The sequence below is a fragment of the Heptranchias perlo genome, chromosome 14 (assembly GCF_035084215.1).
Source record: "Heptranchias perlo isolate sHepPer1 chromosome 14, sHepPer1.hap1, whole genome shotgun sequence".
NCBI lineage: Eukaryota > Metazoa > Chordata > Chondrichthyes > Hexanchiformes > Hexanchidae > Heptranchias > Heptranchias perlo.
The window spans coordinates 30,378,663-30,394,569 of NC_090338.1; the positions used below are offsets into that span (position 1 = coordinate 30,378,663).

The following is a 15,907-nucleotide window of genomic DNA, read 5'->3' on the forward strand; positions in this document are numbered from 1 at the left end:
CTGCCTGCAGCACCTCAAGTGAGGCGCCTCTGAATCGTGGAACTGGCTTGGCCCTCTGCCACGCCATTATGCCTGTTTGCTCCTTTGTCCAGCAAAAGCCATTGATGCAGTGGCCCTTTAAATACAGACACTTGAGCTGACAGGAGGTAATGTGGATGAACAGTCTGCCTGCTGCGCAGCTTTCAGATGCCAAAACTGGAAGCCACGTTATGGGCCATCAATTATCGCGTGGGGAACAGTAAGGATTTATTTTTCGAGTTTGTCACATGCCCATTGTCCCCTCACCCCCACCCCGATCTCTGTCCAGTGACTCTTCCTAGAAAGTGCAGATACGTAGACATTGAGTGAAGCCAGGATCAGGTTTGCGTGTTATGCCACCTGTAGATGAACAGTCTAATTATAGTCACTGTCTAGGCTCATACGTGAAGAATGGTCACTTTGGCGAGGTACCTGAAGTTGACCATTACCTGTGGAACTGTAACCCATCTAGGAGTCAACACTTGGAGGGGAGGGGGGTGGAGACAACATTGCCAGAAAAAAATGGAGAGAAAAAGGCATACGTACCTGTAAAACATGGGCTAATTTAGAACGTGCTCACCTTGTTACTGCGGCTTGGTTTGAATATTTTCACGTTAAGGAAATTTCCTGTTTTAATGAATTGTAATAGTTTTGGATGCATTCACTTTTTAAATTTTTTTTCTATTACCTAGAATTTTACAGCACAGAAACAGGCCATTCAGCCCAACAGGTCAATGTCAATGTTTATGCTCCACTCGAAACTCCTCCCACTTTACCTCATCTCACCCTATCAGCATATCCTTCTATTCCTTTCTTCCTCACGTACTTATCAAGCTTCCCCTTAAATGCATCTATGCTAATCGCCTCAACCACCCCATGTGATAGCGAGTTCCACATTCTCACCACTTTTAGCCCTTCCTTTCCTGAATATGCTGATTGTTGAGCATATGTCCACAGACACTGCCCAACCCTCTGCTTTCTTGCCATTATTATGCGTTATTTTTCCCATGCTGAATTGAAGAATACCGAGAGCAATTTTAGCCCCCGACTGGCCTGGCTTAAACTAGATAGCACAACACAAAGAAGGGTTCGAACCTGAGACCCTACTCCTCTATTTGGCTAAGTAGCACACCAGGTGGTGCATTTAACTTTCTGGGCCATTGGAAGCCAAACAAAAACTTTAAAGAAAACCTTTAGAAAAAATTAATTTTCACATTCAATATTTGGTTAGTGGGTTGTCTCCTACTGATATGTTAGAAATAGGAACAATAATTGCTTTGAAAGAACCACATAAATGGATTTTATTACCCTGTGGAGGCCTGGTACAGACATCAGAATCTTGCTGGGTATTAAATAGAAGTTGTTTGGAACCTGCAGTTTTCCATTCATTTCCTTTAAACAACTTCAGAAACACATTTCAGCTGAGTTCTCCCACAGAGACAAATTAAAGTCTGAGTGTGTGTGTGTGTGTGTTGTCTACCATCAACAATTGCCACCTTCACTGCTGCTTATAACAGGTGCCCAATAATGTTGCTTGAAAGTCTTACAATACTAGACTAATATATTAGTCATCTACAATAGTACTTGATCGGACTTGTACTGCTGGACTTTATGACAGGAACTCGTTCATAATGGCTCCAGTAACTGATAAGAAACATAAATATTTTATAGTTCATGCAGTAGATAGCCATTCATCCAAACACCTCTTGTTTAAACTGACAGGATATCCAAACTAGTTGGACCTGTTAGCATTCACTATTTATATAATTATTTTAACTTGTATAATAATATTAGATTCCATATTGAATTGGCATTGTTCAATACAATACAATAGTCAGTTATCTGAATTATTTACTCCGAGCCCTATACCTGCGTTTCAATTCAAAATCTGGGTTGATATTCCAATGCAGTACTAAGGAAGTTCTCAATCTTTAAAATGGCATGTTATACCAAGATGCTGTCTGGTTATTCAGGTAGGCATTAGAGATTCCACAGGACTTTTCTAAAAAGGGAGTTCTTATATTTGGCCATCATTCTTTCCTGTCAATACCACCAAATAAATCAAATAATTTGTCAATCTTCTTGTTGTCTGTGGAATGTTGCTGTGTTGGAATGGCTTGCAGTTTTTGCTTATGTAACGATGGTTACTATGCTTCAATAGCTCTGTAAAGGACTTTTGGGACACTTTGATGTGATACGGTGCTATCAAAAGTATTATCATTATTTAATTCTACTTATTAAAACCTTTCATTCTAGTTCAATTAGAGGAAACCAATCTTGAACCTATTCTGCTTCTGCAGAATTGATACTCAGATTGACCGTTTCTTGTAGTTGAATGAAGGCTTTTTAAAGTTGATTTAAGAGAAACAGTTCCTGATCAGACTTATTAACTGAAAAAGCAGAAATTGGAGCACGTCCATTGGATTAGAGAGCATTTAAATCAGTCTCATAAATGGAGCAATTTCATGCCAATGTTTGAAGCTGCTTTTTGCATTTCATCAAATTAGCAAATCATCATGCTCAAACTGTTTGCTCCTGATATAGTCAAATGTAGGTGCAAAAGAGTGAGATAATTCAAACCCCACAAAGACTGAATGTTGTTTCCTTATAGGCTGTGAGTTAGTATTTTAAGCTCTGTTTTAGACACTTGTCCATGATGGGGCTGCACTGCCAGTGTGAGGGCACCATCAGGAAAATGGATTTACCTGGTGAATGGGAGGTGAAACCATTGCAGAATTGAAAATCATAAACTGAAAAAAATCCTGCAGGTAGTTTTGTTCAAATTGAGATCTACTTAAGAGGAGTAGCATTACATTGATGGAGATTTACCTTTGCTCTCCCCTCTAGTGCTCAATGGCTTCCTGTATAACGGCATTCCATGTGACATGTGCATTTGACCACAACTTGGAAATGAGGACTATTCTTGCAGAGAATGATGAAGTCAAGTTCAAGTCCTACTGCCTGGAGCACAGCAGCACTATCACCAACTCCTCTGCCAAACGGGATGAGGCAATAAGCAAACTGAGCGAGGCACGGCAGCTCACCATAACCACTGATGGGACAGCTGAGGTGAATCCAAGTGAGCGTGACCTGGAGAAGGCGAGCCTGAGAAAACAGAAGCTGCAACAACTTGAGGAGGAGTTCTACGAACTGGTGAAGCCCTCAGACGTGGCACAGCAGCTGCAAATGTCTGACGTCCTGGTGGATTTTTTCTACCAGTACTGGAGGCTCAAGAGAAAGTCAAATTTCAACCAGCCACTCCTGGCTCCAAAAACGGATGAAGTGGACAATCTCGCCCAGCAGGAGCAGGACATTTTATACCGACGCCTGCGGCTCTTCACGCACCTTCGTCAAGATTTGGAGAGGGTGGGTATGAGCTTTAAAGTTAATTACACTTCATACAGATCACTATGAAATCAGTAGTTACCTGTTTCTTTATTGAACCTTACAGTAACAACCGCCATAGTCTTTAACACTGGTGTGGATTGTTTTGTGCATTAAGAATGTGCAGAGGCTCAATAGTTGGTACTGATTGCAACTGCCAACATAAAACAAATTGAACCCACCCCTGTAAAATTTAATAGAAAATAATAATTAATATCAGTGATTGATTCCAACACTGTGGCTTCATACACACAGACACAACACACACAATCACGTTCTGTAACGTAACTCTAGGGGAAATGCAGTGGTGGTCTGGGATAACTTACACCTTTGTTGTCTGCCTGGCTGAAATTGAAAGCTGGTGCATGTGGAAATGGTGAAATGATCCCTTGTTATCCCATTCCATGTTAATACATTAAAATAATCTCCTGTGGCTCTAGCTCCCCAAAAGAGATTTTTTTGCTTCTACTTCCAGTAGCCCTCTGAAACCGCCCCCCCCACCTAGGCTACTTGGTGTAAAAAAACGTGTTGTGGTGCTAATGACATCATAGGACCCTGAATTGCACGTGCCCATGAGATGTTTCTAGCAGGCACCTTGGCTACCTTTTTTTTAAAGAAAAGGTGTATGGTTAAAACAGCGTTGGGCAGTAATTGAGCGGGAACAGGGTGGTAAGTACTTCCAGCCTATTTTAACTGTGAGCTTTTCCTGTGCCCATGAGGTGGATTAAAACTCCTCCCACTGAATCTGCCTCATCATTCTGTGGCTCTACACATTAGTATACACTTTTCCTCTTCCTTTCTTTGCTTTTCCTTTTTTTAATTTGATTTTTTTTGTTCACTTGTCATGTTCTCCTTTGTATTTTCTTGACTCATTTTTTTTTGTCTATCACGTTGACTGTATTTCCCGCTGCCTCTGCATGCCTGTCCCTTTTTCTCTCTTGCTCTCTCTCTCTTCATATGTGTTTCCCAACCCATATCTCTCTCCTTGATTATGTCTCTCTCTCCATCTCTGTCTCATTTCTTCGACCAGGGAATTTCCTCAGAGCTGCGCTGCCGGTAGTGCGTCGGAAACCCGTTTTACACACACAGGTGGGGTTTCCTCCGCACTTCCGGCAAAGTTACGGCGGTGGTGCGGGAGCAGCTCCAAAGACATTATTTGTCTGTGGTTGGCTACACAATATCGCTAAATACCCTGTATCTGACTGATGAGTATATTGTGTAAAAATTTTTTTACATTGAAGTATTGGTCAACTAAGTATGTCCTGAGGCAGGGGAATGATAACTCACCGATACACTGACACACGTTGACTTTTTCACAGTATATTCTTTGACAGAAAGCTCTGTTTATGGGCTGCCTGTGAAATCTGTCACAGTCCTACCTACTGCTCTGAGCTTGTTAGGAAATTTTTCCAAGTTACTCCCATTTAAAATGGTTTGCATTCACATTCTTATTCCTGACCCTATTTCTTGCACTTGCTTTCTTGCTTGATTTCTATGTGCTGGAGAATTAGATTTGCACAATGAGAGGTGGAACTTGCCCTTGCTCCATAGCAAAAGTGAAACTGCTTTGCAAGTCATTCGTAAATTCCTGACTTTGAAACATTTCTGATGTCAGTGTTCAAAAACACTCTCAAAGTGTAGAGCGCCAGTGAGCCACATAAAGCAAGAAAGCCCAGGGTGCAATCCCTGCTCAATGTAGAATTAGCTGATTTCAGCCTGGACAACAGTGGGAGCATTACAATCATAACCAGTGTTCCTGGCAAAGGGTTACAAAAAGATCTGCAGGGTCTCCTGCTTGAAAGTGTACGCATGTGAGCATTGAGTGAAGGACAGGATCTGGCTGGGTTGCAATGCTCCCATAGTGGAAGAGCCTGCCAACACTTAAATGTCCAGGCTCATATGTAAAGAATGGTAATTTGACAAAGAACCAGAGGACTGCTGGCATCTGCAAATGTAGACCCTGGTCTTGGTCACTAACTTCAAAACAGGAGGATTAAGGAGAGAAAATCAAAGAGGGAATGTGGAGAAAGTGGAAATATCTGGTTAAATTGTATTGGTGTTTAAATACCTATCATAGTAATATCCCTTATCTTTTTGTAGATTTCCTTGCCTTCCTCAGTTTACCATTTCTCCTACAATCTTGGCATCACCTAACTTTCTGATTCATCTCATCTTCTCCCCTACTCGTTACAACTTTTCTGACGTTGTGAACTATGGCCCTTGGTTCTTTACCCTGTTTCTCAATTAACAAGAAATCACTTGATCATCAAATTGTATTTTAATTTTCATCCATTCTTTGAAGACATCCCAGACCATGCAGTCTCTCCAGCCCAGTGCTGCTCACCACCCAGCCACTAGATTGTTACGTGAGACCACAACTGGGAGTCACTTCCCCCCTCTGCACCTTGATTTTTCCCTCTTTGTTGGAGTGGAGATGGGGGAAGAGAGGAAGTGAATGGCCTTTGCGTGACATCATGCTCTTCCCTCTTCCCACCCACGTTCCAACTCTGCAGGAAATCTGGGAGTATGAACTCATGACCTACCCCGCTGCCCACTGCAGAAATTATTTTGTGTAAGACCCTAACATAGATTAACATAAAATCAGAAAAATTATTCTTAAGAGTGGTTTGTCAGCCTCACATAATTCAAAAAAATGCTTGGGCGAGAACCTTTTAAATGATATTACATAAGAACACAAGACATAGGAGCAGGAGTAGGTCATACGGCAGCCTCGAGACTGCCCTGCCATTCAATCAGATCTTGGCTGATCTTTGACCTCAACTCCACTTTCCAGCCCGATTCCCATATCCCTTGATTCCCCTAGAGTCCAAAAATCTATCAATTTCAGCCTTGAATATATTCAACGATTCAGCATCCACAGCCCTTTGGGGTAGAGAATTCCAAAGATTCACAACCCTCTGCATGAAGAAATGCCTCCTTATCTCAGTCTTGAATGGCCAACCCCGTATCCTGCGGTTATGCCCCCTAGTTCTAGACTCTCCAGCCAGGGAAAACAATCTCTCAGCATCTACCCTGTCAAGCCCCCTCAGAATCTTATATGTTTCAATGAGATCACCTCTCATTCTTCTAAACTCCAGAAAGTTTAGGCCCATTCTACTCAACCTCTCTTCATAGGACAGCCCTCTCATCCCAGGAATTAATCTAGTGAACCTTCAATGCACTGCCTCTAAGGCAAGTATATGTTTCCTTAGATAGGGAGACCAAAACTGTACCCAGTACTCCAGGTGAGGTCTTACCAAAGCCCTGTGCAACTGTAGTAAGACTTCCTTACTCTTGTACTCAACCCCCTTGCAATAAAGGCCAACATGCCATTTGCTTTCCTAATTGCCTGTTGTACCTGCATACTAACTTTTTGTGGTTCTTGTACGAGGACACCCAAGTCTCTGAGAACACCAACATTTAGTAGTTTCTCACCATTTAAAAAATACTCTTTCTTTGTTCTTCCTACCAAAGTGAATAATCTCACATTTCCCCACATTATACTCCATCTGCCACCTTCTTGCCCACTCACTTAATCTGTCTATATCCCTTTGCAGACTCTTTGTGTCCTCCTCACAGCTTACTTTCCCACCAAGCTTTGTATCGTCAGCAAACTTGGATACGTTACACTCGGTCCCTTCATCGAAGTCATTAATATAGATTGTAAATAGCTGAGGCCCAAGCACCGATCCTTGCAGTTCCCCACTAGTTACAGCCTGCCAACCAAAGAGCTTCTACAAATACATAAAGGGCAAAAGAGTAACTAGGGAGAGAGTAGGGCCTCTTAAGGATCAACAAGGTCATCTATGTGCGGAACCACAAGAGATGGGTGAGATCATAAATGAATATTTCGCATCGGTATTTACGGTTGAGAAAGGCATGGATGTTAGGGAACTTGGGGAAATAAATAGTAATGTCTTGAGGAGTGTACATATTACAGAGAGGGAAGTGCTGGAAGTCTTAACACGCATCAAGGTAGATAAATCTCCGGGACCTGATGAAATGTATCCCAAGACGTTATGGGAGGTCAGGGAGGAAATTGCGGGTCCCCTAGCAGAGATATTTGAATCATCGACAGCTACAGGTGAGGTGCCTGAAGATTGGAGGGTAGCAAATGTTGTGCCTTTGTTTAAGAAGGGCGGCAGGGAAAAGCCTGGGAACTACAGACCGGTGAGCCTGACATCTGTAGTGGGTAAGTTGTTAGAGGGTATTCTGAAAGACAGGATCTACGGGCATTTGGAGAGGCATGGACTGATTAGGAACAGTCAGCATGGTTTTGTGAGAGGAAAATCATGTCTCACAAATTTGATTGAGTTTTTTGAAGGGGTAACCAAGAAGATAGATGAGGGCTGTGCAGTAGACATGGTGTACATGGACTTTAGCAAAGCCTTTGACAAGGTACCGCATGGTAGGTTGTTACATAAGGTTAGATCTCACGGAATCCAAGGTGAGGTAGCCAATTGGATACAAAATTGGCTTGACGACAGAAGACAGAGGGTGGTTGTAGAGGGTTGTTTTTCAAATTGGAGGCCTGTGACCAGCAGTGTGCCTCAGGGATCGGTGCTGGGTCCGCTGTTATTTGTTATTTATATTAATGATTTGGATGAGAATTTAGGAGGCATGGTTAGTAAGTTTGCAGATGACACCAAGATTGGTGGCATTGTGGACAGTGAAGAAGGTTATCTAAGATTGCAACGGGATCTTGATAAATTGGGCCAGTGGGCCGATGAATGGCAGATGGAGTTTAATTTAGATAAATGTGAGGTGATGCATTTTGGTAGATCGAATCGGGCCAGGACCTACTCCGTTAATGGTAGGACGTTGGGGAGAGTTATAGAACAAAGAGATCTAGGAGTACAGGTTCATAGCTGCTTGAAAGTGGAGTCACAGGTGGATAGGGTGGTGAAGAAGGCATTCAGCATGCTTGGTTTCATTGGTCAGAACATTGAATACAGGAGTTGGGATGTCTTGTTGAAGTTGTACAAGACATTAGTAAGGCCACACTTGGAATATTGTGTACAGTTCTGGTCACCCTATTACAGAAAAGATATTATTAAACTAGAAAGAGTGCAGAAAAGATTTACTAGGATGCTACCGGGACTTGATGGTTTGACTTCTAGGGAGAGGTTGGATAGACTGAGACTTTTTTTCCTGGAGAGTAGGAGGTTTAGGGGTGATCTTAAAGAAGTCTATAAAATAATGAGGGGCATAGATAAGGTCGATAGTCAAAATCTTTTCCCAAATGTAGGGGAGTCTATAACGAGGGGGCATAGATTTAAGGTGAGAGGGGAGAGATACAAAAGGGTCCAGAGGGGCAATTTTTTCACTCAAAGGGTGGTGAGTGTCTGGAATGAGCTGCCAGAGGCAGTAGTAGAGGCGGGTACAATTTTGTCTTTTAAAAAGCATTTGGACAGTTACATGGGTAAGATGGGTATAGAGGGATATGGGCCAAGTGCAGGCAATTGGTACTAGCTTAGTGGTATAAACTGGGCGACATGGACATGTTGGGCCGAAGGGCCTGTTTCCATGTTGTAAACTTCTATGATTCTATAACCTGAGAATGACCCGTTTATCCCTACTCTCTGTTTTCTGTCCTTTTAACCAATCTTCCATCCATGCTAATATATTACCCCCAATCCCATGAGCCCTTACCTTGTGTAACAACCAATTTTATGTGGCACCTTATCGAATGCCTTTCGAAAATCCAAATATACTACATCCACTGGTTCCTCCTTATCTACCCTGCTAGTTACATCCTCAAAAATCTCTAATAAATTTGCCAAACATTATTTCCCTTTCATAAAACCATGTTGACTCTGCCTAATCATGTTATGATTTTCTAAGTGCCCTGTTACCACTTCCTTAATAATGGATTCCAGCATTTTCTCAACGACCGACGTCAGGCTAACTGGCCTGTAGTTCCCTGTTTACTCTCTCCCTCCCTTCTTGATTAGCGGGGTAACATTTGCTACCTTCCAATCCACCGGGACCATTCCAGAATCTAGAGAATTTTGGAAGATCATAACCAATGCACCCACTATCGCTGCAGCTACCTCTTTTAGAACCCTAGAGTGTAAGCCATCAGGTCCAGGGGATTTGTCAGCTTTTAATCCCATTGGTTTGTCCGGTACTTTTTCTCTAGTGCTATTAATTGTTTTAAGTTCCTCATTCTCATTTACTCCTTGGTTCCCCACTATTTTTGGTATGCTTTTTGTGTCTTCTACTGTGAAGGCAGATACAAAATATTTGTTTAACGCATCTGCCATTTCCTGATTCCCCATTATAATTTCTCCTGTCTCGGCCTCTAAGGGACCAACATTTACTTTTGCTACTCTCTTCCTTCTTACATACTTGTAGAAGCTCATACAATCCGTTTTTATATTTCTTGCTAGTTTACTTTCATATTCTATTTTCTCCCTCTTTATCAATTTTTTGGCCGTCCTTTGTTGGTTTCTAAAACTCTCCCAATCCCCAGGCTTATTACTCTGCTTGGCAACATTATAAGCCTCTTCTTTCAATCTAATACTCTCCTTAACTTCTTTAGTTAGGGTGGATCACTTTTCCCGTGGAGTTTTTATTTCTCAATGGAATGTATATTTGTTGAGAGTATTGAAATATTTCTTCAAATGTTTGCCATTGCTTTTCAACTGTCAAACCCTTTAATTTATTTTCCCAATGTACCTTGACAACTCATACCTATGTAATTGGCTTTATTTAAGTTCAAGACTATAGTTTCTGACTTAAATACGTTACTTTCAAACTCAATGTGAAATTCATCATATTATGATCGCTCTTCCCCAGAGGTTCTTTTACTGTGAGATTACTAATTAACCCTATCTCATTACACAATACAAGATCTAAAATAGTCTGTTCCCTGGTTGGTTCCATGACGTATGGCTCTAGGAAACCGTCTCGAATACATTCCATGAACTCGTCTTCTAAACTACCTTTGCCAATTTGATTTGCCTAGTCTATATGCAGATTAAAGTCTCCCATGATGACTGCATTACTTTTGTTACAAGCTCCTATTATTTCATGATTAATATTCTGTCCAATGGTATAGCTACTATTAGGGGATCTATAAACTACTCCCACCAGTGTTTTCTGCCCCTTGTTATTTCTTATTTCCATCCATACTGATTCTACTTCCTGATCCTCCGGGCCAAGATCCTTTCTCACTACTGTCCTTATGTCATCCTTTATTATACATGTGGTGCTTCAGACCAGACACAGAAAGTAGTGCCTTGTTACATTTGATTGGAGACGCTATAATGAAAAGCAAATCTCGTTGCTTTTGATGTCACTTACAAAACAGTTATTTGGAAACTATTGAATGTAGAAAAAGCACATCAGTTAATGCATTAGGAGAGCTGGCACTGAGTGCAAGTATGATTCTGAAGTGGAGTGGTGGAGCAATGTAAACAGCCAATGCCTTGGATACCAAGCAGCAGAGTAATGTGACGCTAAGGAGCATTGGGCAATCATTAGCTTTGCCACACACATTGTATAAAAGGTCATCTTTGATTTACTGCCATTGGAAGCACAGAGATGTTTTAGTGCTCGTGAACGTAATAATTGACCCTTTGAATTGAAGACTAGAATAAGTTCCATTGATAATGTGCTTTTTGAAGAAGTTATGGCTTGAAAGTAATATTACCCAACGAAGTGTTGACCGGAAGTCACCAGTTACAATTATTGGCTTAATACACAGAGCAGAAGAGTCAATTCTCTCTTAATTCTCAATTCGCTTTATTAACGTTATTAGATCATGTACATACCGCTTATACGTCTGGTTAGATATAGGCATGCAGTTTACAGCAGGTTATACAGTTTTATACTCAAACTAGGATTTAAACGCACACCCACTAGGTTTCTCTGACTAACACTCCCTGAGTGGTCACAGAATAGAAAGGATATTACATTACCCGGAAAGGAGAGATAACGCTGGCCAGGCGATTCGTTCTCTCTCTCTCGACGTCGTCTCTATGTCCCTGACGTAGTCTCTACGTCCCTGATGTAGGGTCCCTACTTCCGCAATGGTTAGTCTCCGGAGTTTTCCTCAAAAACACTGGCACCAAGCCTGCAATTCTTCAGTTTTAACTTCAAGCCTGTCTTTTCGAATGATGCTGTCTTCTCCGGTTGGCTTAAAGTTCCTCGAGTGGTCGGTGTCATCCCCTGATTGGCTCTGTTCCAAGGGGCGAGGTAGCATCACCTCATTACTCCTTTTCTAAATATTAGGACTGGTGTCTCATCAAAGCTCCTTTGTCCCTCTAAGAAGTCGAACGAATTCAAACCGGTTCTGGCCAGTTCAAACCAGTGACTGAACTCCAGGTCACTTCAGTTCAAAAGTCAGTCTCTTTGTTCGCAATTCGAATTAAACTCAGTAGTTTTCTGCTGCCCCTGGCCAACACCATTCACTAAAGTACAAGCTGGCCTCTGTAAATTTCTCCAAATTCTTCTGACAATAGGGAGAGTAGGAAGTGGAAAAGAAATGTCATGTAGTGTATTAAAATTCTCATTGAAATCCATTTTGTTTGATGATATGAGCATGTGTTAAGGTTGACTTTAGCTGCTGAGTTATCTTTAATAAGTCCTACAAATTGCTATTTAATGAGAAGGCGGTGCATTGGTCCCCAGTGCCACTGTGTGCAAGGACACGGATTGGATCCCACACTCTGCTAAGTTCCAATATGAACAGTGCTATGTCGGGATGTGCCAAATTGAAGTCAGGTTTCTTGGAAGAGGCAGAGGAAGGGAGAATTGAAAATCACACAATGTGTACTGAGGCTCCAGTGGCCAGGCAAAGTTTGAGGGCCCCTTTACATTTAGTGTCTAGCAAGCTCTGAGGCTTTGAAATCGTATATTAAATCCCAAACACAAGTGTTTCATCAGTACTTAACCGGTCGGCATTCAACTGCAGGACCTAGGGGGAAGGGCAAAATACCGTACTGCATTTTGCCTTCACGTCTGAGGTCTGCATTTGAAATCCAACCAGGCTGATGGAAGGAAAGCCTCCTTTCTCCGCTGATCGTGCTGGTTCTATCTGAAATAAGTTGGGCCATTTCAACCCAATTCTCAATCGGCGTGCCCTACAGCACAAAATTGGAGCTAATTTGGCAACCCACTGAGAGGTGTCACGAGGAGTCCTCACGTGGGAAACCAAACTGTCTGGCTGTTAGGCACATTAGGGAAGGTTTGTTTCTGTGCTTTGTCTCACAAAATCATAAACTTATTTATAAGGGGCACATTTACATTTTTGCTACACAGAAGGACAAACTCAGCAAGGCTGTGCTCCAAGTGGAGAGCGTCGTTAGACTGGAGCATAGGTCAGAGATTGAGCTATTATATTATAGCCACCATTCTTCAGCCCATGACTGCTGTAAGCCAGGCTCAGCGGGGGTGCAGCCTCACTTAATTCATCCTGCAACATGCTGAGGAAATCTTACCTCACTTCTGAGACAAAAGTAGAAGTAATTTTACGACGCATCCAAATTATGCTAAACTTGGCCTGAGAGTTTTTAATGCCTTTCGTTAGAAAATGTTCTATTTCCTAACACTGACATCCCTTACCTTGATGAATACCGGATTCACAATAATATATAATTTGTTTGTTTTTTAAGTTATAAAGGTTTTTATAAATTTGATGGTAGTTAGTTCAGCAGCACTCAGTCAATAGATCTGATCACAGATGCAAAGTTTACAGTAAATTGTTAATATTTTATGTTGTAATCAAAATAACAAACATATATCGCGAGATCAGCATCATACAACTCTCCTTCAAATAATTATTCAGCACCATGAACCAAAGGACTTATCTTAAACAAACTGAGCCGCTCACTAATGTTTACTGACTGTAGATCTCCTCACAAAAGCAATTAAAAGCATATCACGATGATTACAGTGAATTGTAAACCCCTACAGACAACCTTCTCACCATCTCATTTCTCCCCCCTCCCCCCCCCACACATCCACATATGACCTGATTATCGTGCTTGTGACAACTTGGGCAATGTTAACTCTCAATCTGGGCTCACTTGTGGTTTCTGCCTCACTGGGATCAAGTTACTGAGTGGACACAGTTAAAAGTAGATGATCACAGATGCAGCTGATCTCCTTAAGTAGAGGCTTTTAAATCTAACTGCAATAAGCCCTACATACATAAACTTTCTAATCTGGAGTAACAGCACAGTAATATCCATGCACTGACCACCGGCAATACCGTCTCCTTTTAATACCTACAGCACCGAATCTTAGTTACTAGGGGAGATTTTACTGGTTCTACGCTGAGGTGCACTGAAAGGACTGGACGCAATGAATATCGAATGATCGGGCAGTTCAGAACATACGCCAGTAAAGGAGCTCGCCTGATTAAGGGAGAAAATTGGGTGGGTTCCTTTACAGGCATGTGCTATGACCTGCCCAATTTTCACATATTTGCTGTTCCCAGGTGACCCAGTGTGGGAGGGCACAGACTCGGGGAAAATCTCCCCTACCATCTCTTTTAGCATTCACACCACTGCCCACCAGAGTTACCATCTCTTTTAGCATTCACACCACTGCCCACCAGAGTTACCATCTCTTTTAGCATTCACACCACTACCCACCAGAGTTACCATCTCCTTGAACATTCACACCACTACCCACCAGAGTTACCATCTCCTTGAACATTCACACCACTGCCCACCAGAGTTACTATCTCTTTTAGCATTCACACCACTGCCCACCAGAGTTACCATCTCCTTTAACATCCACACCACTGCCCACCAGAGTTACCATCTCCTTGAACATTCACACCACTGCCCACCAGAGTTACCATCTCTTTTAGCATTCACACCACTGCCCACCAGAGTTACCATCTCCTTGAACATTCACACCACTGCCCACCAGAGTTACCATCTCCTTGAACATTCACACCACTGCCCACCAGAGTTACCATCTCCTTTAACAGTCACACCACTGCCCACCAGAGTTACCATCTCCTTTAACAGTCACACCACTGCCCACCAGAGTTACCATCTCCTTTAACAGTCACACCACTGCTCACCAGAATCACTGTTTCCTTTTAAGGTTGGTACCACAGATTTTGCATTACACAATACTGCCAGACATTTATAAATCATTGCAGTTCTGTAATTACAGCTTTACTGAATTACAGTTAATTATTATGATGGTGTAACAGGTTTTATTTTTATTACACATGCTGCTTATTTATAGCAGTGTTGTTGCATTGTTATTAAACAGCTGTATGCTTTTAGAGCTAGTGTTCAATCTTGGTTAAACATTGAGAGCTGTTTTATAGTAGATGCCAAATTGAGACCAAGTATTGCCATTATGGTACTTTTTCTGTGAATTATTTTATTTTCTTTCCCCCTCTTCCATACTTCACTTTTCTGTCACACAACTTCCCCAGTCAAGGGGCAGGAAGGGGATCTGCTTCCAGACCTCTGTTTACACTACTACAATATCTGGAACCAGGGAACAGTGGGATGTGTCCTTGCACTTACAGTATCCCATAACTGTTGAGTTGCTGACCTCTCCCTGTGCTTCTGTATAGAAACCTCAGACAAAGACCAGATGCTCCTCTGCTGGGTGTGGCAGGGGGAAAATAAGATTGAGTCTAGTTTTTATATTGTGGCATGCTGAAGAATGCCATTGCTAAAAGCCTGGAAACAGGTAAGCTACCGACCCTCTCGGCAGCAGGTGGTGCATGGCCCATGGTGACCAGGAATATGTGGGTAAAGATAGAAAGTAAATCAGAAATAGAGTGGTGGAGCCATTTGCCAAGAAAAGCAGATTCCCCTACCCGATAAGAATATTGGGGGTAATTTTCACTTTGGGCCTGGGCAGAAAACTGGCAATAGTGGATAGGCTGCTCGTTGTACACCCTGCCCAATTTTCCTTTTGTATTGACTTCAACTGAAATCGGCTGGGATGTGTAACAGGTTGCCAAAGTGAAAATTACCCCATTGTCCTTTTTATATTTCCTTATGGTGTTAAATGGATCCAACATTTTTCATAGAATCATAGAAAGGTTACAGCATTCGGCCCATCGAGTCCGCACCGGCTCTATGCAAAAGCAATCCAGCTAGTCCTACTCTCCTGCCCTTTCCCCGTAGCCCTGAAAATGTTTTCCTTTCAAGTACTTTTTTTGTTTGAATGTCGACAACAAACTACTCCTATATACAAAAGATGCCAACTTGAGCTGATTATATTCGAGCTGTTCACTGTCATGTCCATGGCTGACGTCAGCTCAGTAGCCAATCAAGAGGGACAACGGAATATTTTTTATCAGGGAAGAGAATATTAAAAACGTTTTTAGTTTTGTGTTAACAAAGTGGTAGAAAGTACATCACATTAAATATATTATCCCTTAATAATGGGTCTATATGACTGATCTTTTGTTAAGTAGTACTGATGGAGTCTCATTATTTCACGTAGCAAGTCATCACGGTGTAACCATCAAGTGCCTGTGACAAAATAATTGTCTCATTGGTAATTCTGTTGT

At 41.9% G+C, this 15,907-nt stretch overlaps 1 protein-coding gene across 8 annotated transcripts in view; it reads left to right on the top strand.

The window, feature by feature from the left end:
* jade2 (jade family PHD finger 2) overlaps positions 1-15,907 on the top strand; it is a 167,347-nt gene that overhangs the window by 113,701 nt on the left and 37,739 nt on the right. For all 8 annotated transcript variants that reach the window (XM_067996197.1, XM_067996201.1, XM_067996196.1 and 5 more), the window contains one exon: positions 2,866-3,384. In XM_067996197.1, the coding sequence (XP_067852298.1) occupies positions 2,866-3,384 (519 nt within the window). The remainder of the gene's footprint in view (positions 1-2,865; positions 3,385-15,907) is intronic.